The sequence below is a fragment of the Diadema antillarum genome, unplaced genomic scaffold (assembly GCF_040938485.1).
Source record: "Diadema antillarum isolate AM-2024a unplaced genomic scaffold, OU_Dant_1.0 scf00000120, whole genome shotgun sequence".
NCBI lineage: Eukaryota > Metazoa > Echinodermata > Echinoidea > Diadematoida > Diadematidae > Diadema > Diadema antillarum.
In genome coordinates, this window is record NW_027271009.1 from 323,887 (window position 1) to 348,555 (window position 24,669).

The following is a 24,669-nucleotide window of genomic DNA, read 5'->3' on the forward strand; positions in this document are numbered from 1 at the left end:
TCATCACTATTCTCCAAAGACTATTTTGGAAAAAGATATCGATAGTGCAATCATTTGATTGAAAGAATCTAGTGATCGACTAGTCTATTTCAAGTCTTTTTTTGTGTGTGTACTTTCTAAAATTTTAATAAAAATTGGAGTGACGGAAAAATTCTATTTGCAGAGGGCATGTCTCAAGCATATTCTACAAATATTGCAAACATAATACTCGGGGTATTGGTATGCTTCAATGGCCTCCAAGGAGAAATGCTAAAGGGGTAAGGAGAGAAGGAAAAGCAAACTCTTTATCACTATATACAGCCTCACTTGACAGGAGGAAAACTATACAAATGTATTTACCAAAGGCACTGAGATAAGCTCCCCTTTCTTAAAATTCAAAAGGTGGACACACGGCAACATCGGGAGGTGATTCTCGCCTCTTGAGTCCTAATTGAGGATCAGAATCAGATCTGGCCAACAAAAATGAAGTCCCCACTGCATGAATGTGTGACATTAGGGAGTATAACATTTGTCCCAATTAACTGGCAATTATAGCAGGTCAAAGACTTGGCAAAAGGCTAGGTCTTGCGTTGCTGCACAGTGTACAGGAATGGTATGGTTGTGGTTGGGATGGGGACTTCAAATTTTAACTTTTTGTAAGATAATTAGAAACCATTTATAAAATATCAAAGAGCAGACATTTCAAAGAGGAATTCAAAGTTTGTCAAACAACAAAGTGGCCCTAGTTGGGTGGGTCCCACCTTTCACCATGTTTTAACCCTGTTTTAACTGGGGGGGGGGGGGGTCAAATTGACCCCCCCTCGACATTATGCGCCATGATTCTGAAACGCGCCAAGAATTTTGCTGCGTCGTTTCATGACTTTTTTCATTGAAGTCTCCCGCATATTTTGAGACCAAATTTGCGACGTCCGGGTACACCGTTCTGAAGTTACGCAATGTTTTGCATATGCATGTCAACCCGAAAACAGCTCAAATTCATGATTTCGTGTGCAAATCCAATGCAAATTGGGTTTTTCCGTTTGATATAAATTAGACTATTTCAACTTTTGAACATTGAAATTAATCCATTTTAATGTAGATAAGCTTGAAAAAGTGCCTGCAACAAATTTTGGCAAAAAAACAATAGAAAACAAAAGGTCTAAAAAACTTAATACATAAGAAATTAACAAAACAATAAAAAACAAAAGAAATGGATTTTGATTGCGCTATTTTTTTACAAGAAAATTGTTTGATGTGTCTTGAGGAACTCTGACACAAAAATTTAGCAATCCTTCATTCTTTTTGATGGAGTTATAGGTGAAAATATGATTTCATGCATAAATTTGCATGATTAATTCATTAAAAAAATATAAAATCAACATTTTTCTATTGTATGACCATGTAATCTTTTAGTTGACATCCGGCTCTATGTTCAGGTAAAATTGACCCCCCCGGTAAAAACTTGGTCTCAAATAGCCCAGTTAAAATAGGGTTAAACGTTATAATTTGAACTTGCTTCTGGATTCAATTAACTTCTTTGCTACTCATATATTTTCAGAATCTATGGGGGCAGTTAAGTATCTGTGTGTGTGTGTGTGTGACACAATGAGAAACCTCTTATGAAATATGAAAAAGCAGATCTTTCTAAGAGGAATTCAAAGTTAATTTGATGAAAATTGGTTTTGAAGTGGCTGAGATATCCAGAACAAAGCGATGCTAATATGGCAACGAAAAAATTATCAAATTCCCTTTGTTTTATTTCTTTTGATATCTCAACCATTTCAAAACCAATTTTCATGAAATAAACTTTGAATTTGAGGGTATTTACATAAGGTACTTAACGGCAATATACTTTGTGTGAGATATTCAGTGATCTCTGCAGTGTAGTCGATAGATAACCACATAATTACAACTGATTCCTTCTGCTGAGACATCTTAACTGCGGCCATTCAAGCTATCTCACTATTTACACTCATTAGTCCAACCAATACACAGGTGTGCTTGCTACAGTGTCTCATAACAAATTTGAGTGCTGTGGTCTCTATAAAGTTAAAAGATTTACTTGATAAAACAGTATCAAGGTTAGAGATGATAAGACATGACTTATTTCTGTTGTGATAACTGTCCTCATTTAGATATGTTCTTTTTCTCAGCAAAATACTCATTTTTTAAATAAGTTTGCATAGACCAGCATCAGAAAGACTTCACAATTCGAGTGAACATTTTTTTCCCCACAGAAAAAAAAAAAAAAAAAATGTTTGTTCCAAGGATTTGACGATAATGCTTGCAGTAAAACATATGGATGCCATTTTGAAAGAAACATGCCTAGAACTTAAAACAGCAACAACAAAACACACACACACACACACACAAATCATATCTCAATCATATCTCGGTTGTGACTCTATTTTTCATTATCACTTGTCTCTCCTTTCATTCATGACAGTAATGACCTTTCATGTTAATCAACCACACCCCATCATCATCTTCATCATCATCATCATCATTATGGTCTTTGAAAAAAGTGCAGAAATCATGAAGCATTAACATGTTTCTACACTGCAGTGATGACCTAGCTGCAGTGTCAAAGTGATGAAGTAACTTACAACTAAACTTTGAACTGAGCTTTGACTCAAGATGCATGTGTACACCAAGCTCACACAGGCATCAATGAACTTCTCATTTCATTCTGTTATGACGATAAATAGAACAGGCCCCCTAAGTCTCAATGTGTTATCAATGAGACTCTGGTTTAATCTTGTCTAGGGTGGAAGACTTGCATATTTTGAGGACTTGACGAAAGCACATAACTGCAAATCTGTGTTTTTGATTGCCAATCATTACCGCTTCTGCATACAGAGTACACAATGCGAACAGAAGTGTCACACAAGGTTCTAACATCGCAGAGAAGACTGATCGCTGATGTTTAACCATCACACAGCCACAATCGATTTGAATGCAGTTCACTTTAGACTGGGCATGATGCCATCTGTTTTCCTCATCATGGGCAGCCATGTGCGGACCTGAGACGTCTCTGCGCTGCGATGCGACGGCTGCGACGCCGCCTCTGGGTACTCCGCACAAACTCAAAGACGTCCATCAGGTAATCATCATCGTATTGGTCGTCGTCGTCTTCCTCACTGCTGCTCTCTGGAAAGTAGTCCTCGTCTGAAGAGTCATCGTCATCCAGGTCCCTGGGCCTTTTGTAGTAGTGCAGTATTTGGCTGCCATCCCACTGCATGAGCAACGAAGACATTATTCACATATTTGATTTCTTGCTTTGGTCAAGGGAAACTGCAATAGACACTACTAGTATAGTTAGCAGCGGTTAAATTGTACAATTTAACTGACTAAAAGTGAAAATTTGTATTGACAAACTACCGATGCAAAAAATTATGTAGATTAACAGGTCATTTGTAAACCCATATAACCATGGGCAAAAAGATTAAGGGATTGTGTCTACTTTATCCTGTCTTTCACAGATCTCAATACTGATAATTCTATTGACTACAAATGAAAATTTGTGGTGACAAACTAGTATGGATGCACAAATTTTATATGTAGATTAACAGTTTATTTGTAGAGCCATATAACCATAGGAAAAAATTTCAAGGAATTGTTTCAACCTTACCCTGCCTTTCACAGATCTCAAGACTGATAACCTATCTTTCTTCTTATTCCGCAGAGTAAATTTTCTGTGGTACGTTGTACAGGAATACACTCAAAATATTCAAAGGCACCCAGAGATAAATGAGTGACTGATTGATGCATAGTGACATAAACTTAAAATCCCATACAGTCAACCTTGCGTAAGTCAACCTCGCCTAAGTTGAATAATCACCTAAGTTGAAGGTCTATTCAAGTCCTCTTCTCTTTATATTCTATTGATCTTAATACCTCTCACAAGTCAATTTTTCTCTATGCCAAAGTATTTCTTCAGTCCAAAAAGATTCAACTTTAGGCAAAGTTGACTGTACATACAATCATCACTGCTCATTCTGATATTGAACACAACAGACATCCCATCTTTTCCTGTAAGTGATGGGTTTAAACTGGAGAAACTGATCTTCCACTATACAAACAACTAGTCTGAAGCTCCTCCACATTAACCCTTTGAGACTCAATCCCATCTTCCCATGATTGAATACATACCCCTGAGCTGATGAGCTTGTTTTCGAATGGATGCCAAGACACATCCCTGACACAATCATCGTGACCAGGGAGCCTGCTGACAATCTTCCCCGTCAGTATGTCATAGACTGTAAACGAGAAAAGGACATGCATCAAACGCTACAACAATACAATAGTAGGCTCCTGCCCCCAGGAACGGCATAACCTTGTAAAGTGGTACAGGAGTAGGCAGGCGACATCTGTTTTCCATAAAACCTATCCACTTTATTTCCTGTAGTCATTTGATATATGAATATTAATGTTAAATATAACAAATATTAGTTCTTATTAATATATAGTATTGTAGGTTTGGCATTTGAATTTACTTAATTAGACTAATGGATTGTATTTTTTTGAGGAAATTGCTCATCCGGAAGGGCTTCATTGAAATAAAAAAAGCAACAATAACATCAAAGATTCAGTATTTCAATTGAATTGTACTCAGTATTGTATTGAATTTAATTTAATCTAATTTTCATATTGAAGGGACGTGAAAACTCATCCCTGTTATCATCCCTTCCTTCATATTACAAGCATAAATAGTGCAATTTCATTAGTAGTGTCACTACTGAATAAAATATGGTTAGGACACATTACTCGCACAGATGTACCATCAGTGATCCATAAAGTGTTAAAAAGAATAGATTCAAAAGACCTCTAATTGCAAATATCAGAGAAACCATAAAACATGACTTTAAAGGTAGCACATAATTCTTTATGACGCAAGTGTTCATGACATGTGAATATGCTACTAAAGCAGTCTGTATGACAATTCTGTGCCAATAATAGCATGGGATATCCCAACTTTCAAAAACAAACATTGCGTCTTTGTAGAGGACTTAATCAAAATGGTTTGTGTGCAAAACTACAGAAAAAAAAAAATTTAACGGTAATCAAGAGATTGTTGGTCCGAATCCAACTCAACTATGCATGCCCATGATTTTTTTATAATGGCTGTTATCATGCCTATTAAAACACAGCATAGTTGGTGCTTATTTACATCAATAGAGGGCATGTCGTCAGTCAGTTGCAATAAACATCTATTTGTCTAATATGCATTAAAAATGGATCTCTACTTAATTCTTACAACAAAACACTGAAAAATGTTGAAAAAAAAAATCTTTGTCATTTGGAAAAAAAAAATCTTATCTCTATGCATAACAATCAAAGTGCATCACAGGACACACTTTGGACTTACCTACAACGGCACCTGTAGCACAGGCAGCATAAATGTACCTCTGTAAAAGATAACAAAGATTACGGATAAGGTAGGTTGACAAAGTGCGGTAACTGTGCCCAGTCCTGCCCTCAATATGCTTCATACCATTAAGTGTACACCTTTTTAGCATGAATCATACAAAGCATACATGTGTATTATCTAATATAAAATACTATATCAAGATGTCATATTTTGCGTCAATTCAGAGAACTCTGTATTGACAACTCTGGAGATAACCCCCTCCCCCCCCCCAAAAAAAAAAAAAAAACACTAAACAAACAAACAAACAAAAAATCTTGAATGCTTCTATTCATGGTGAATGTCAAATTCATTATAAATATTTCTTTTGCATTAACATGCTGAGGATGGTTTGATTTTACTACAACATGCCTTTCCCATAGACACCTGCCCGAGTATACTCAGGACTCCGCGTTAATAGAGCTTCAATGTTTTTCTATTTTAGTTTTTTGGCCCTCTTGGGGGGGGGGGGGGGGGGGGGGGGGGTGGGGAGCTGTTGGATTGGGGGAAAATTGTTTTTTATTCTACAGTGTGTTTTTCCTGAAAGGTATTGCACAATGCAGTACAAAACAGAAGGTATATTTTTGGATGATATCTTTCTTCATTTCTGGCATTAAAGTGACATAAAAACATGTGTACCATGGTATCCACAGCTCCTTCAAATCGCATTGTCATGTTACAACTCCAAGCCAACAAGCAATAGATTATCATTGCTACGTACCATTGTATTGGGGTGGAATATTTTGTACTTTGATTATTCTAAATCAAGATATCGGTAGCTCTAAGAATGCAGGAGGAAGGAAAGTTGAACCAGTGCTCACCTGCCCGGTGGTAAACTGTGGAGAGAAGCGACACCTCAGCAGTGTGTGGAGCACACCATGACCCCGGTACGTCATCAGGGAGGTGTCTCCTTTTACGCCCTTCTTCCGCTTAGCTGAAGCAAAACCACAACACAGATCAAATCTTACCACTCAAAACTGAAATGACTTCAGTTATTAAGAACTGAACCTGTGCTTGGCCAATACTCTCATGGTAATCAATCCACATCTACAACTTATCTGTATATAGAAACCCCATTCCTGAGTATCTGCAGACACACAAAAATTTTTAAAAATATATCAAAAATATATTCAGGCAACCCCCGCTATAACAAAGTACTCTGCAGTTTCTGTTTGTTAGTTGTTGTTTTTTTGTTATATTGAAATAAACAAATTTGTATAACGCAGCTACTATGTAAATATACTCTACTGCGCTGTGATGTAACAGAGCTCCTGACATTGTTACTGATTAGACACATGAAAAATAGATATCAAATTAATCAAAGGCTTCTGAAAAAGGTAAGTCTTCAATAAAGATTTGAAGACAGCAAGTGATGAGGCCTTCCTCATTTTCTCAGGTAATTTATTCAAAAGTTTTGGAGCAGCACAGCTGAAGGCACAATCCCCAAGAGTTACTTTTTATATGCAGATAATCATTTTGGTACCTGAATTTTTACTTTGCTATAACCAAAATTTCATTATAATTGTGCATGTTTTAAAGAAAATGCACCACAAATGAAGAGAAGTATATCTCAATAGTGATAGATTTAAAATCAAAACAATGTAACAAGTTAAATCAATGAAGGTATGAAATATTTAAGTTGCACAATGGCTAGAAATTCTGTGACCCAGGACATATACAATGGGCTACATTTGTTTTGCGAACATCTGCACAGTGACTGCCACAACAAGTTCAACAAGTTTCATTTTGATGTTAACATGTTTTCTTCTTCTTCTCCTTCTTTTTCCTCTTTTCCTTTCTCAGGGGTGCATGCGAGCACTCTCAAGCAAACCACAGTAAACTGAACTAAAGCGTACCACACTGAACTGTGCCAGATTTGAAGCATTCAAGCGTTCTGTTGAGAAAGCGTAGCTCATTAGTTATTTTTAGAAAAGGTCACACATTTTGCAGCAAGAGGGTCATTCACCTGGTGCACGAAAACTACTTACAGCTGTCTCAAACAAAGAGAATTAACCCTTTGCATTATGATGTATGTGCATGTGACACACATTCTTCACATGCAAACTTTTGGTATACTTTTGGTACCCTTTTGGAGCACATCGCAAAGTGGTCCACTTTTGGCTCAGTTCAGCTTGGTACGGTACACTTTAGGAGTGTTCGAGCGCTCCTCTGGCGCGGAGACAGAACGGTTCGATTTGCTTTAGGAGAGTGCTTGGAAGCACCCCTAGACCAGGATAACTAAAACTTACTTCTTTTGGGAGCCCGATCACACCGGTAGTCCCAGTGCTGCTGTGCCACCACGCGCCGACCGTCCTCAATGGCATCGTTGCGTGAAAAGCACCTGATGTCCCACAATTTGATGGACTGGTCCTTGGAGTTGGTGATCAGATGTCGGCCATCCCCCTGTACGACAGACGGACAGGTGACATGGAGATGACCAAGAGGGAAAAATGTTGAAAAGTTTGGAGAAGGGGGGTGGGGGTGGTGGTGGTGGAGGCTACAGCATATTAATTGAGTTCATATTCAATATGGCAAACATGTATCCCTGTAATGAAGCATTGTCATGTACATAGATATGTGACCCTGCATCACAAAACCACCTTTTTTTTCTTTTCTTTTTTGAAATGCTTTCTGCTCCAGAGACTATGGAGAGTCTGTACAATGTTATGGGTTTGTTTGTTTTTGTGCCAATCAGCACTCAAAGCACACATAAGGTTAAGCCTTACGATAACAGGGACATTACATTTGATTTGAATCCTGATATCAAATAGGAGAGATTACCTTGGTATCGATGAAAGTGATGCCATCCATGTGACCAGCCAGGGTGCCCACGGGAGCTGTGTTGGTCTCACTCAGCATCCTTCGGTCCCACACCTTGCACATCCCGTCGTCACCCCCTGAGAAGAGGATCTGGGAGCTGCTGTCTGCAAAGCACACAGCGTTCACGTCATCCTCATGCGCCTCTACCTGTGAAGGTTTTTTTGGGGAAACGACTTGTAATACTTTATCCCTTTGAGTGTTGCAGTGTCCATGCACTTGCCTGTAACTTGCCATGCTTTATCATCAGCACTCGTTTAGTTCAATCACACTTGACCTCATTAGTAAGTTAAGCCCGCCACACACTATTCGACTCACGACCTTACGACTGACAGACTTTGGATCTGAAATAAATCATTCTGAGGATACTGTGATTTATTTCGGATCCAAAGTCTGTCAGTCGTAAGGTCGTGAGGTGTTTAGTGTGCGGCGGGCTTAAGTCAGCCTACTCAGGCATCGTGTTGTGGCTCAATTCAACGGGAAGGCTATCATGACACACACAGGATTAATGGGGAAAAGGTCATCTTTATTTTTTTTTGCAATTAGTTTCCAGACGTCAGTACTAACCAGAGAAGAAACACTCCAAAATACAGTTTGTGCTAAAGGGTGACAAAATTAAAGCACAGCAAGGGTTAAACAAAAGGACTCATCTTTATTGCAACTTTACATACTCACTGATGAAAATACATAAGTTTCTTGAATTTCAGGTCAGAAAATTGCTAAAGTCTACCCACATTTCACATTATTAAACAGCCTTGCACATACTGGTACACTCATCCGGATTACATAGAAGATCATCTCCTAATATAACAATCTATGCATGATAGTTTCCTTTAAAGCAGAATGAAACTCATGAAACAGATTGCTCAGATGGATCATCTTGTGATCTACATACATAATTATCCAAAAGTCAAAAAGAGCATTACTTTTGCACAGATCAGCCATCTGCCTGCTTACCCTCAAGGTTCGCCCATTGTTTTCTCGATCATAGATATACAGACATCCACCATTCGCTCTGTAGTATGTTTTTAAGCAATGCAGCGTTCAGGAGGAAAACGAGAAGGAATGGCGAGAGATTAAGCATGTTTGAACACACAAGGATATCAGATATTGCAGTATTAATAAATGACAACTCACTACAGAAAATTACACAAGTGCTGTCAAAATGGAAATCTTAACTGAACACAAAACCAACAAAAAAAAGCATGCACTTTTTGGGAGTATCATATGTCACAGCACTTCAGATCTCTGATTTCAAGGTAGGTATAGCATTGTAGGGGTGTCTATTACAATATTTGTAGTTTTCTTCATTTTTACTAGTCCGGCAGTGTGATTAGATTTGCTGTCATAATACGGACCAATTACCTTTCACTGTAGTATGTGCTGCTTAAGTTCTGAACCACTGTGGCAGCAATAAACTCTTTAAAGTGCTTGCTCAGCTGTCATGACCATCAGAAGAATTCATCTTACCCAACCTGGCACAAAAACTTACTCGCACAAAAATTTATGCTTTTACAGTACTTTGACTGATGCATTTATTTGAGAGCTATTACAAGAACAAACGTACATAGCATCGGCGGACTGCTTTACAGAAAGTCTCCAATGGGGTCAAAGGGGTGCATTTTCTGATCCTTGATATGCGTAAGATCAAATAACTGCAGGGCACAGGGAGACAACATCCTACAACACTTTTGCCGATCAGAAGTTCATATGACTACAATATCACTTCCAGAGTGCTCTGCCTACTAAATATGAGGGCTATCAACTGCATTCATCAAGCACAACTAATACCAATGTTACTATAACATAAAATAACTGACATGATGAAAAGAAATACAACATTAACCTTGTATTAAGAAACATACAACACACCAAAACACATCATGAGTTAGGTTTCTGTCTTGCAGCAAAAGATAAGAACATTGATGCATTTCTTAAGGAGTCTTCTAGCTCATGGGGGGGGGGGGGGGGGGGGGGGCAGCAATGGCAGCAATACATCACTGTGAAACCAGAAACATTCGTGGCATACAAATTTCGAAAACGGGTACTGGCGACCTTTTTCACAGCTTGATTCCTGAATCCCCAGTGGCATTTGATGCCTTGTGTGAACAAACACTTCTGTGGACATCCTACTTTCGTGAAACATTGTTCCTCGCAAAATTCATGAATGTTTTTTACACAAAAAAATTTCTGATTTGTGTCCTTCCTTTCTCTGTTAATGTTCTTTATGGTTTATTTATTATATTTTCATTAATGACGACTCACCCTGCTAGGATCTCCTTGTTGTCATTGGAGAACTGTATGGAGAAGGCACACATGTGGCCCCCTGCTAACGGCTGCAGGTCCAGGGCAGTGTGGGTCTCATAGTCCCCATAGATGTTGCAAAGATGAACTGGAGAAAAGATTAACCATTAAGTAAACGCATTTATTCACTCATCTGCTTACAGACCATGTCATAAAAATAGTATACCTACATTGTGCAAAGCAAGCCACATGGGAGACGAAACAGCTGCGAAATAGAAAGAGTCAAAAACTGCCCAAAGGATTTTACACTACAACATCTGAGAAAGTCTACATGGATGTAACTGGAGCTCTGACTCACATGACCACAAGAAGTAGTTAATGTCAAGCTTTGAATGCAAAAGTTCTCACTCAGTTCAACACATCCTAACTTGGTGCCTCCAACACATACTATCCTTTCTTGCACATTAGCGCAATAACCTTTTTTTTTTTTTTTTTTTTTTTTAATTAAATTGATGTATCTATCTCTTGATGCAGATGCCTTTGGAAGAGATCCCTTCTCACAACACATACACTAAAGTAAACTATTTCTTATCTCTTTCAAATGAGTCAGATTTTGATTGAATTCATGGATATCAACAAGGCACCCTTCCTGATAACTTTCTCTTTTTTTTACCTTTTTACCTGACAGTGCTAAATCATAAGAAAGCTTAATGAAAACTTTGAAAAGAGTTCATAAATGACTTAAATTCATCAAAAGTAGGGTATCACGGAAGGAATGACATCAACATAACTATTCCCTGTTAGCTGAGATTTATGCAGAAAAATAATGAAAGAAAATGTCCAGGATTAGGATTACTCTTTTTACACAATACTCACTATAGTCAGACCAACTGGAATATATCAGGTAGTTTCCATCAGGGCTGTATAAGAGATAGAATTCTCAGATTTATTTGAACGTTACTACGATGGATGAACACTTTAGCACAGGTAATATATACTGCTTTATACCAACATCAAATGAAAGAAAGAGAATCAAAGAAACAATCAAAATACATGTGAAGTATTATGAACTTTGTTACATATTCACAGCACATACATGGTAATAAGCCACCGCTGACAGTCCCTGTATGCTGCACATGAGCATTGCACGATCAACTGGCGTTGGAACCATACCATAAGAATGAGCAGATGTGTCTTCTTGGTGTTGTATTTTATCCCGTTTTATATTAAGCAAAAAGGGGGTTCTGAATCCTCTTTGAGCAGCCTCCAGCAGCCTTTCAGCTCAGTATAAATAGACAGAATTCAGAAAAGGAAATCCCATTAGATGGGGTCCTGAAACCATCTACAGCTTTGAAGGGCCTTGGCTGCAGTATAAACACTTCAGTTTTCGAGAAGCGGCTTTTTTTGCTGATTTGGAAGTTAACCCTAACTAGGCCGGGCTATTTAGGTAGATGATGGGGGGGCCTCCCAGGCCCCCCTCCAGATCTCGGCCGTCGACTGCGCCATCGCGACAAAAATTGGCACACACATTGCCTATGATGTAATCTAAAGTACCATGAAGTTAATTTTGCAAAAATTATCATTTACACTAAATTATGCTAATTTATGCATAATGGTGCATGCAATCAGACAATTTGGTATAAATCACTAAATAAAGCTCAAAACAGGCACATTTTTTGTGTAAATACTCTTTTTAGTGTCCTTAGCAAATGTAAGAGAAAAAAACTGCGCAATCATTTTATTTTATTGTTTTTTGAATTTCTTATGTATTTCTTTGTTTTTCGACTTTATGTTTTTCATTGTTTTTTCGATGAAATTTGTCCGCGACACCGTTCCGAACAAGAAAATATGTTATTAATTGATTTCAATCAATAAAACCCCAAAATAATCATGCTTTTATGAAATTTGTCTGTAAAAACAGTTTGCATTGAAATTGTACACAAATTCACGTTTTTGAGCAATTTTTGGTCTGACATGCACATGCATAGTTATGCGCAACTTCGGAACCGCGCGCCTGGGTATCGCAAATTTGGTGTCAAAAGATGCGGAAGACTCGAAAGAAAAAAGTCATGAAACGTCGCGGCGATAGCTTTTTGCGATAGCGATACATAGCGCGAAATGTCGAGGGGGGGGGGCCTCGGAGGCCCCCCGGCCTAGTTAGGGTAAATTACAGAAGATCACAGCCAGCATATGTAAACAAGCTAGCCGTCATGACTGGTTACCACTGATAAACGGTGCACAAATTAGCACACTGTCGCTATCAATCACACTGTGGTTATGTAAGAAATTCAAAAGCCTGTGCCGTTTGTTGGAGGGGAACTCGGTTACCATGAAAATGAGCCAGTCAGGGCCCCCTTTGGGGCAGGCGGCCTGAGCAGTATAAACAGACAAGAGACCACTTTTTTCTAGCAGGCATTCAAACCTCCCCAAGGAGGCTCCAAATTTCACCCACAGTATAAATGAGATATAAGTTGCCTAAAACTAAGTACAGATATCATTAAGTATACACAACAAACACATTGCCTCATAACCACTGCAGCTCACCTGAACGCTGTGTCCACTACACTCCAGCCAACATCCTTGGCCTGGATTTCCTTGAATTTCTTGAAGCGGCTGTTCTTGACATCGTATATCCTGATGCTCTGATCCTGGCCAGCTGACAGGAAAATGGAGCCATCCTTGGAGAAGGTACCACAGAAGACCTTGGAGGGATACCTGGACACGATTCGGCGACGGTTTGGCAGGAACCTTGGTAAGGAGCCATAAAAAGGATAAAAAGGCAAAGCACCTTCAGTTTCATCTTCAGTTTGCTTTATTTCTCCACTTGTACAAATGAAATCCTCATGACCACATCACCAATTTTTACGTCAAAATATAAACAACAGTACCAAAAAGTACAGATATATAATTACATGTATAATATATGTACATACTTTTGAGGCGATTACCAATAAGTAAATAGGTCAACACAGTCAATTTGTTTTATTTTAATATTTTCTGACAGAGCTTTTTTCCTATATATTTCTAAAGTTGGGATCATAAAACAAATGGAAGATTTCTTATATTTATGTGCAGTTTTTCTAAAACATTTGTTTGGGTCTGATGTAGGCTATCTTAGATATTTTACAGACTCAGAACATGAGAAAAGCATCAAACACTCTTCACTTTAAACTCGAATAACTTTCGATGGTGCCATGAATATAATGAACATAATAGGTTGCAAACTTAGTTTAGTTCAACAATCCCTTCAGTGGTTGCTTTGAAGTTCTCATATCCTGTTCTTTGTTCTATTCATTGCACACAGCACTGCTGGGTGAGATTCAGCACTTAGATTTTTAACCCTATTCGCCAAAACCTCTTTTTCTCAGTACACAATACTCCAGAGTGTGTACTTTCTTTTCATTATTTAGATGGGTTAGGAAAGTCCATTTAGATATTGAACTATATGTCATTTCAGACCATATTAAACCTCACTCTTCAGAATCTGCCTGTAGCTAAACATCCATGTCTGGTGACAATTTTTATCTATTTATTTCTTCTTCTTCTTCTTCTTCTTCTTTTTTTTTTTTGGGGGGGGGGGTGGTTTAGTGATGCAGGGTCACATGAAATGGTTCCATCTAATCTTCACTGCAGGGTTTCACAAAACATGTTTATATCGAAGGATAACATGCTTGGGGGTAGTTAACTTTACAATTGTAGAAGCATTGATGCTAGAAAGGCAGTATCAGCAAAATTGGAGAGTAAATAGCATGCTTATCTGCAATGCAAATCTTGTGATAAGCCTCTGGCTATTTTTCTTGCAAATGGCCGGTATTCAAAACAAATAAATTTGTGCATGGTTGTGTGTTTGAGCAAGCTATGCAAAGCTGGCAAGCAGTCGACTGAGTCATAGAGTGCTATGGTTATTGTCTTTGGCAAGTACTGTAAAAGTGGATATTTTCGCACGAGCAATTTTTTGTGCCCAGATGGGTAAGGTGAATTTTGCATGTTTTTAATTCTGCAGAATCAGGACACTAACTACAGAAACATATGTCATGCAAAAATATTTGCACGCTTTTATTTTCGTACTAGCTTCTGGTTGCACGAAATGCGCAAAAATTTACACATCATGAAAGTTTCCATTTTTGCAGTACATGTCAGCAGTGATGTCAGGTGAGAAACACAGTACAATATTTAGAAAATTGGTCATTTTTGCTGCATCTCTGGTTCTCATATGCTGACTCAGAGCAAGAAGCAAGGACAGGGTCTAAAGACAAGCCAGTATAGAACTTACAGAGCTCCAAGACCATGTCTGTCACTCGCCGAGAATCCATGTGATGGACAATCACCAATTTGTCTCTGTTGAGAGATTGATACAAAAAAAATATCACAAAAAAAAAAGAAACAAACAAGAATATATCATCAAAGGCCATTAACCTGTTGAGGACGGTTTGATTTTGCTACAACACACATTTCCCATAGATACCTACCCGAGTACAATCTGGACTCATCCTCAATGGGTTGATACCCCATCCCACAGTAATGCCATGTGTATAACAACGGCCACAAAGTAACTTACAGGTATGACACTCCTGTAATGATACCCAAGTGAAATTGCAAAATTTTCATGAAACAGTGAGAAACGACCGAATAACTATGGGTATACACACATGAAAGATTGTTCTCAATGCATAACTTCATGCAAAAGAATTACTGCACATATAACTCAAACTGATATATGGATATGCTGAGTACACTTTGCAAAATTTTTTCCTAAGGTTGTTCTTAATGTTAATACCATGACAATGCACTATCTGCCACCCTTGACACACATGTTAATACCTAAAGATCAACATTTGTTCCATCTTCTATTTGAACTGCTTACAGACTGAGAAAAGTCACTTGCTCTGTATTGTTTTCCCCTGACTTGTAAACCACAAAATGCCATTACCAATAGAACTATCCACACACAAAATGAAAACAAATATGAGAATTCAATTTGTAATCAATTATGTCAAAGCATGGAAAGTCTTGTACCAATCCAATCAATTTCTACTGTTGCACTAACTATTAATATGTCCAGGCACATGGCTTCAAAACTTGCCAAGCTTTTTAAAAAGCATTAAGCAATACATCCAAACTTGAGCAAGTTGTGAATTTAGCAAACCAACTCTGGTGTAGCAATGTACCCTGGCTCAATGGAAGGGCCATAGTGGCACAATATGGATTTACCTGGTAGGGGGAATATCGAAACTCTCTATTCATTAACAATTGGTTCCTAAATGTCTGTGCCCATAGGTAAAGAAAGCATTCCAGTGTGCATGCCAAACGCCAAACGAAGCACAGAAAGGGTTAATAAGCAAGCTGCTGCATGACAAATTGAATTACTATTAAACAAAATGCATTTTATATTAGGGTTCAATACCTACACCCATCAGAAGGGGTCAAAGATTTTGCTTCTGTCAGTCTCTTACAAGAACAAACATCCCCCCCCCCCCAAAAAAAAAAAAAAAAAAAATGCTGTATAAGCTGTTATTTTCCCGAGGGTATAATTTTCTCAAACTTCTTGAATCACAGTTAGATCGTGAATTTAACAACACGCGAAAATGTCTCCACGCGTTAGGGTAATAGTGCATTTAAGTTAACATTGGCATCAATTCACGAATTTAACAACTTCTAGCGAAAATGTCCACGACCTCCTCATTCGCGAAAATATCTGTACATGAAAATAATAGCGTATACAGTAATTAATCACAAACTAAAAATCAAAGCATCCAAAAAGTGTTACATATGCATCGCTTACTTTTTGCAGCATCCGCATGACCTTTGCCCTTGGTGGTTTTGTAGCATTGTGAGCAGCACCACCTTGACACAGCATTTCTTGCTTTAAATCACTGGCCTGTGGATAATCACCAAAGAACAGCCAATTAAGCCAGTGAATTTCAACAGCAAAGAACATATACACACAATTCTGTCTTCTTGAGGGTCGTGTACATCTACATTTTAATAACTTACACTTTATTCCTAGATAAGTCAAAACTGAAAGTGCTTGAAAGAGAATGGTGTGCTGTGATCTGTGCATTGTACACAATGTATAAACTATTGCCTGGATATTGCTACTATACAGAGTTGTAGCTGCAACACTATGCTGATAATGTGCAGCACCATTTTACTCACCGTGATATGTTTGGTATTATCATTGATGGCCACTTTTCACACGGATCTATTCCATAAAGGTATATGCACATAGCATACACATGAAATTAAAAACCCTTGCAAATGACATATTCAACAGTGGATCATTCTGCCACTTCCCCCCCCCCCCCCCCCCCCCCCCCCCCCCCCCCAACTTCCTCCTTTATATCTCTCCTTTTTTTAAATGATTACTTAGATTTTGTCAGAGCCCTTAAAGAAGTACCTACGGGATGTGTACCGGAACCACTTCAAATTCAATTCAGGTATAGGAGTAATGTATACTTACATCAAGTTTGCTTGTGTCTGGTGCAGCATCCTCTGTTTTAGGGGAAACAAAAACAAGAACTGTCCCAATATATTTCGTCTGGAAAGAAATATCTGCCAGGGGGCATTTATGAAGCGTTTTCGTTGAATATTTTTCTGACAAAATGTTACAAGCCACTAAAATTCTTGCATCTGATTGGCTGAGGGCAAATTTGTCCAACAACTTTGTCAGACAAAATGCTTCATGAAATGCCCCCCCCCCCCCCCCCCAGCATGATTATAACTCTATGGGGAGATTGATTAGCTTATAAGTGCATCTTATTGAATAAATGTGATCTGTCGAATATGTGACTGCTGGACTACCTGCAGCCACAATTTCACAAATCTACAAAAGATATGAAATTAGAATCATCAATTTTTGAAACGCACTCTGTACATAATGAAAACTAATCAGCACAAAAACTCATAACCAATCACTGATAGTAGTTTGTTGATATTCTACAGTGTTTGTCTATGAGTTGATCACAAAATGTGCAAACTTTCCTGAAAAAAAAAATCACTTCTACATGGATGAACAATGACACTTGACTGTTCTCAATGTCACCAGAGGAGCAAAAAAAGAAAAAAAAAAACCCCTAGAAATGTCACTATGGCGACCGGTATGCCTCTGCCAAAATGCATGGTTCTCCCAATAGGTTTATGGTATGCCCTGATAGAGTGTGATGACAGTTTCATATAATTGGCAAAATATCAAAATGACACGTTCGTCACAAACGTGTCGAATGTTCACTTTCCTTGAACTAGGTTTGGTTGGATGAATGGTTATATTTAATTGTCTAAGAGAGCAGGTATTTGGGAATTTGAGGATTTTTACTGGACTTTTGACTCTTTCAGAGATAGTTTACGCATTGAGTAATTTCCAAGATATGGAAAAGTGAAAATGTGTTGAAATTTTCTTCAAATTGTCTTTATATTGTTATCCATATGTGATGTCACAAAGTATTCTCATCTTCTCATCCTGCAATGGCTGCATCAAAACTTTAAAACTTTGTAGCTTTTGAATGGATTGTCTGACAAGTTTGTTAATATGTTCTACTATGTTGCCGCATTCCCTACTATTTATACACATATTTGGGTTTCAACTGCCTTTAGCATGGAGTGTCTGAGAGTACACAAAAACATGCAAAAAGTTTGGGAGATATTCTATAGTGCATAAAGATATTCACCATCATAAAATCAAAAACAAGCAGAGTTCATTGAAATCGGAAATATACAGGAAATTAGTATAGCAATCAATCGTTTGCTTATTCTCAGTAATCATATTATTGCTGCACAATACACCTTGTAAATAAGACTTGGGGAAAGCCATGAGATTAAATGCAAATGGACTCACTTTCTGGATGGCACTCAATGTAGTCCTCGTCATCCTCACTGCCAAAAACAAGAACATATCAAATGTTGAGACAGAAGACTTCAACAGAGAAATGGGCCCAGAGTCTATATGTGACCGTGCACCTCAAAACGAACATAAAGTCGCACACACTGATTTTGCGTGAGGACTGAAAATAAGTGAAATGGGTCAACCTAGCCGAACTTGACTTTTTCAAATTTTCTTAAAGAGCAGGTCTTCTTTTACATTACGCTAAAATTTGGTATCAGAAATCGGGCAGGAAAGTGTGTTTTTTAGCAGTTTATCTCGAACATTTTTGGTAGAATAGTGTGATTAGGTGTGGCTTTAGAATCCCTTTCTCATTTCTGAAAAACCTCGTCCACACTCTTCACTTTCAACTCTAATAACTTTTGAAAGAATAATGCTACTGCTTTGAAAGTTGGCATTAATTATGGACGGAATGTGTTTATGAGGCATGCTTAATTTCAGTTTAATCTAATAATCTCTTCATTGTTGTTACTCTGGTGGTTTACTTCCTGTTTTTTGTCCCATTCATCGCACAGCCAGCACGGTTTGGTAAAGATTAAGCTCTTGAATAGACACTGTACTTCAGAGCCTCTTTACTCAGTTCACACTTTTCCAGAGTTTGTGCTTTCTTTCGAGTATTTAGATAGGTTAGGAGAGTCCATTTGATTTGAGTTATACATCATTTTAAAGCTTAAAGTCTGCTCTTTTAGAATATGGTCTTAACTAAGAATTCATGTCTGGCGACTTTTTGTTTGTTTTGAGGTGCAGGGTCACATATGCAAAATAATCTGTGCATGCAATACAGTGGACTCCCATTACAACGAAGTCCTCGGGACCGGCAGGTTTCTTTCGTTATACATGTATCGAAATTTAGTTATAACGGAACAAATAAACAACTAGAGAAGCACTCTGAGAATGCAGACCTCCACCAAGCATGCAGCTCATTTCCACCACTGATCTTGTTCTTCCATTAGAGATACTGTATCAGTGATTTCCACCTATACGTACTTGTAGCATGAGCTGAAAGTCACCCAATTTCCCAATATAGAAGCCTTTGTTACGTCATAAACCCTCAGCTGCACGCGTGTCTCGATCTCACCCTTGCAGAAACTAGAGCACGCACTTTAGTGCGTGCATACAAACCTCAAATACATGCAGCCTGAACTCCCAAGTTCATTGACCCTACCTGCCAAAATATCAAAAATCCTTCATATATTCCCCAAACATTCTCGGATCACTACCAAAGTTAATCGTTTGTTACTTGTGTCATTCTCAACCTCTCCTGCAAGTCTTTTTGAGTTATTTTGCACTCGGACAAACTAACTTACGAACACGCAAACACGCAAACACACTAACCAACGGTAACGAAAACATAACCTCCTCCCTTGGCAGAGGTAATAAAAATACATAGAGTGGATAGTGTTGCGGCCTGAATTTAAACTTCGTTGTAACCGGAATTTCGCTATAACCATGTCTGTTATATGTATATAACAGACACAGTATATGTGCAAAATATTCAAAAGAAGATGCGTGTCAAAAATGACTACCATACACACAGTCTCTTCTTAATTCTGGATATCTCATATGGCCGATATCCAGCGATATCAGCTATCGATAGCAAAAATTCCCTTCAAAGTACCCGGATGTGCTGGGAAGGGTAGTTGGCTAGTCGGCGATTGATGCATATCATGCACATGCATGGCCGGCCGGCTGGCCGGCTTTCTTGCTTTTATATGACGTTATCAGTTTACGTGCTGTGCAAATTCGATCTATGCGACACTGTTTGTAATTATTGATTTCACCTCAAGCAGACAAGCTTGGTTGTTTTTTTTCAGGAGCGAAGAGATGGGGTTTCCTGCGAGGCAGCCTTGTGTTGGGCAGATTATGCCAAGCGGAAAAATACGATGAAATACCCATTTCAAAGCTGTTACCAGAAGTGAGCTTCCCAGCAAAAATACGCGGATGTTGATATCGATAGCTGATATCACTGTATATCGGCTATATGCGATTCATTATGGAGAATTATCAGGCCCTCTCTTATCCAAACGCCTCCACACATTGAAAACAAATACAGAGTAAAGAAGTGAGTTCAGATTCAATTAAAACTCACATAAATGTCATGCAATTTAACCTATGAAATTTCCTACAAAAACATGTTATGCCTTTAGGCCTAACTGTGACAAATAAGTAAGATAGAATAAATCACACTATTGTTGTAGTGTAATAGCTACCACTGGTTTGGCAGCCTACTTGTATTCGTACATAAAAGTTTGACGATCCTCACCCCTAATGGTACGTTATTTCATAAACTCCCAAACGACCAAAGTTTGTGCATGCAATTGCGCAATGCCAGACTCAGTGCTATATCCATAAACGTGTGGGACAATGCTGCCACTGAGACACGTGGATGTGTGTGTGTGTGTGTGTGTACGCATCATACACAAACATTGTGACCGCGAGCTGCGGTGATTGGAGGAGAGAGGCCAGAAGACGTGTGGCTCTTTTGGCCTCTCTTCATGCGCATGCACACTGAGAGTGTGCGTCCATTCGGAAGCTCGCGTGGTTCAGACAGCCATTTTGGGTCCAGGTGATTTTGAGTCTCAGTGGTGTTCGCTGACCCATTGAGCCAGCACTAGCACTATTCTCATTCGGTGTCACAACATTTGATACCGGTACAGAATGGGGGGAGGCAGCGTGTTGCGTTCATCTCCGTGCCGCACAAACCACTCGCCACAATTGTAAATCTTTAAAATTGTTCTCCATATCTGGCCATATCGCTTATCCGGACTAGTCTGGCTTCCAGACCCTCTGCCCATACTATTTCGCTCAAAGGGTCTGGAAACCAGACTAATCCGGACAGGCATCGGTCCTGCCATGGCCAAATGACAGAGGACAGACTGTAGGTCTACTTAGTATCTCAGGAAGTACCGTAGTACGGTCATGGGGTTGGTAACAATTCTGAAGTCATTCGAACTCAGCTCAAAACTCTTTTCTTTCAACTCATTGAGGATGGACTGATTTTGCTGCAACACACAATTCCCGTAGACCCCTGCCCGAGTATACTCAGGACTCGCGCTCTACAGGTTAATAGTTTAATACTGATAAGACTTTTCTGAGGGGGTATGGCCATGCCATGGGTCTATCAGGGGTGTACAATTGTACTTGCCTTTATAGTTAAAGAATAAATAAATGAATAAAAATAAAATATTGGGGGCTTATCAATACCGGCATATAAACTCTATATAATCTCCATTAACACAAAAGAAAAGTTGGCAAACTCTTTTATATGTGCCATACTCACCATACTCGCACACGCGACACAGTCAATTGCACACCAAGTTAGAATATTTTGCCAATACATGCACAAACCCACCTAAAAGCTTTACTCACAATTCACTTCCTCTCCCAGCTACAAGTAACTTGCATTGTGTGGAGACTTAACATGTGATGTTTTCTATTACTACAAATGGTAGACTCTAGACTTTTGAGTAAATAAATTTGTCACTGTTTTGTGATTGTGTGCAAAAGTCATGCTGACACAATAATAATAATGATAATAATAATGATAATAATAATGATAATGATAATGATAACAACAACAACAACAACAACAACAACAACAACAACAATAATAATAATAATAATAATAATAATAATAATAATAATAATAATGTTTTATTTACCCACGGTAACCTCTTCAGTGTTGCCACTGCTCTACCAGAGGGCCCTGCTATCATTATTATTACCCTAGCATTGCCACGTACCCATTTATACACCTGGGTCGAGTGGGACACAGTGGGTAAAACTTTTTGTCCAAGGATGTAAGCACTATGTTATGGGCGGGATTCGAACTGGGGTCTTCCGATCGGGAGTCAGGAGTCTTATCCACTATGCCACAGTGCCCCCACGACAACGCATCTAGTGCGTAGCAGTGCTCACTTGAAACCATATAATCATAGACTTTTTATAAAATGTACGTCAAAACACCCAAAGCAAGGTCTAGAATTTTAATTCTTCTGTACACTGTACAACACCACTCACGGAATGTCCAGCATAACAAAAATCTATAAACAGTATCCATGGGGGTGAAAAAAAAGAATAATTTTCCAAAGCATGTCTGCATTTGATAACCCTGGTACGCTGTACGTGTTACTAGCACGCTTTCAAAACACAACGGTAGGCCAAGGAGTACAGCCATTTGGCCATGCAATGGATTTGTGCATGCGCGAAACCACAAAAGCTACCGTCCCCTGCAAAAAGACAGCTATTCTTGGGGAAAATAGCATTCCACTCGTTCTGTAAAGACAACAATATAAGAGTTGGAATTTCGTCTATGCACCGACACAACAATTAAAATGAAGGTGACTGAAAAGCTGAAATTCCCCAAGTCATTCAAATTTGTGGACATGGAATCAGAAAACACAAGTAGAGCACAGTCTACTTGACTGAAAGATTGGCCTTTATCTGGTCGTTGGGGATGTGTTCTGCAGAGACTGCATCTGGCTTAATCAAGGAAACCCCTCCTAAACAGTGAATTAGAGAGCTGATAAAGTAAAAAAATAAATAAAGCCTCCTCCGGACAAGAGATTTTTCTGTTTATGTCAATGTGTCTACCATGCTCACGCCCAGTGAGTGTGCTTTTTTTTTTTTTGTTTAACGTGCTGAACGTATACTTTACCTGTGTTTAATTCTGCCAAAAGTATATAACAGTTGCGAGTGTTGAAGACTAATGTAATGAAGTGAAGCCATTCATTATGTCAACATGCATGAAAACGTGCAGTGGACTATATAGGTTGTATCATATTCAGAATTCATATCGTATTCGGGCAACTACCCCCAGAGGGCAATATACACTACTAAGTACCCCCCAGCTAAATACTGGTTAGTGGTACCGGTAAGGTTTAAAGCTCAAGATTAGGGTATAAGGCTGAGGGTTAGGAGCTTTGGGTTAGGGTTAGGATTCGGTTCAGCGTTCAGGATTTATAGGATTAACCTTAGGATTAGGGCCAGGGGAAGGGTCCGGGGTAATTGCCCAGGCACAGGGCCAGTGCGGCAGGGGGTAATTGCCCTAACGACAACGGTATTGTAGACCTGTATCACTATCAGTATCAGTAGGACTAGCCCCGGAGACCGCGCCGCCAGGCGCGGTCCTGGCGGCTTCCCCGCAGTTTCGCTTATGTTAGTTCAAGTATTCTGTGCGCTTGTGCAAGTGATTGTGAATTCTGTGAACATCGGTGAGCTGCTTATAAGACATCATTTTGTGCATCACAAGCAATGAAATGCATCAGTCGCCGATGATAGTCATTTAGGTTTCATTGACCCATGTAAGTATTCCTAGTAGTTTCTGTTGAAAAATTAAGGAAATATAGCGCCGCAAAGGCAGCCGTTTGTTCAACATGAAGATCTTTTATGGGAGCACGGCGCAGCCGCCACACTGCGTGTGGCGGCTGTCGCAGTTACAGTAGGACCTACGGACATGGAAGGACAAGAACTAAACATGTTTTTCCAGGGACCTGTTTCATAAAACTTGTCATTAGTGACAAGTTGTCATAGATGTGACAGGCTACTGAAATTCTTGCATCTGATTGGCGGAGAGCAATTTTGTCATAGAAATGTGGCTGTTGTCACTGATAACGGGCCCCTGGTCAAGCCTGCCCCTGGTCAGTCATTTTTACCACGTTTACCCCTTAGTCACTGCGACCAGCCCCATACGCATAGCATATATGCGTATGGGGCTGCTGGTCGCAGTTAGTTTACCCCTAAGTGACGTTTACACACATGCATAGGCCTACATCTACAATCATGACAATGTTAAAATACTTGTTTATACAAATATCAATGACCAGATCAGTGACTGTGAGTTAATTAAAGTTTACAATAGACTGATTGATACTGTCTGTCATTCCCATAATTTACTGGTAGTCCGAGTCACTCGGCTGGTTGATGTCGTACAGCAGCAGGAACTCTTCGTCGTCCAAAATATCTGAAACATATGCGCTGATAAGTATTTCTGAGATGTCGAGATTCGCCATGTTGATTAACGTTCGTGATTGCAAAATTGGCGCGGCAGGAAGGTGTTTGCACTGTAATTACGTCATGCATCACATCGCCATTCTCGTGGCAAATCGAAACATCGTCGAGTGTGATCGAGATGGCAACGCAATCAGCAGAGCCGCAGCAGATCGACTGACAACTGCACCGGTTACCGACCGCCCGGCGATTCGAGCGACCCCAACAGGATCGTCGAGACACCGGGCAGCAGGGTCCGTGCAAGCGATGCGAGGACATCACGGTCGGTTAAACTCCGTCCACTTTGCGTTGCGGATCGAAAGCTCGCTTCTACTACTGTACGTATTGCTAGCGATGA

The 24,669-nt window shown here is 39.2% G+C and overlaps 1 protein-coding gene across 1 annotated transcript; it reads right to left on the reverse strand.

The window, feature by feature from the left end:
• Window positions 1-1,737: 1,737 nt before the first annotated feature.
• LOC139720063 (DDB1- and CUL4-associated factor 11-like) lies at window positions 1,738-24,334 on the reverse strand. The gene is made up of 15 exons (XM_071631436.1): window positions 24,219-24,334; window positions 18,279-18,331; window positions 16,908-16,939; window positions 16,230-16,325; window positions 14,721-14,785; window positions 12,992-13,195; window positions 11,324-11,367; window positions 10,469-10,595; window positions 9,161-9,218; window positions 8,168-8,353; window positions 7,636-7,789; window positions 6,208-6,320; window positions 5,348-5,387; window positions 4,132-4,238; window positions 1,738-3,214 (listed from the first exon to the last, which is right to left on the reverse strand). The coding sequence occupies exons 1-15, from the start codon at window positions 24,332-24,334 to the stop codon at window positions 2,981-2,983; spliced, it is 1,629 nt and encodes a 542-aa protein (XP_071487537.1). The 3' UTR covers window positions 1,738-2,980.
• Between the last annotated feature and the right edge of the window lie 335 nt (window positions 24,335-24,669).

Bases quoted from the DNA above. Each gene is read 5' to 3' on its own strand.
- LOC139720063 (XM_071631436.1), bottom strand. From the start codon at position 24,334: ATGGCGAATCTCGACATCTCAGAAATACTTATCAGCGCATATGTTTCA. The intron at 14,786-16,229 runs GTAAGCGATGCA...ATCTCTCAACAG, and splicing joins TCATGCGGATGCTGCAAAAA to AGACAAATTGGTGATTGTCC. The intron at 9,219-10,468 runs GTGAGTCGTCAT...AACATACTACAG, and splicing joins AACAAGGAGATCCTAGCAGG to AGCGAATGGTGGATGTCTGT.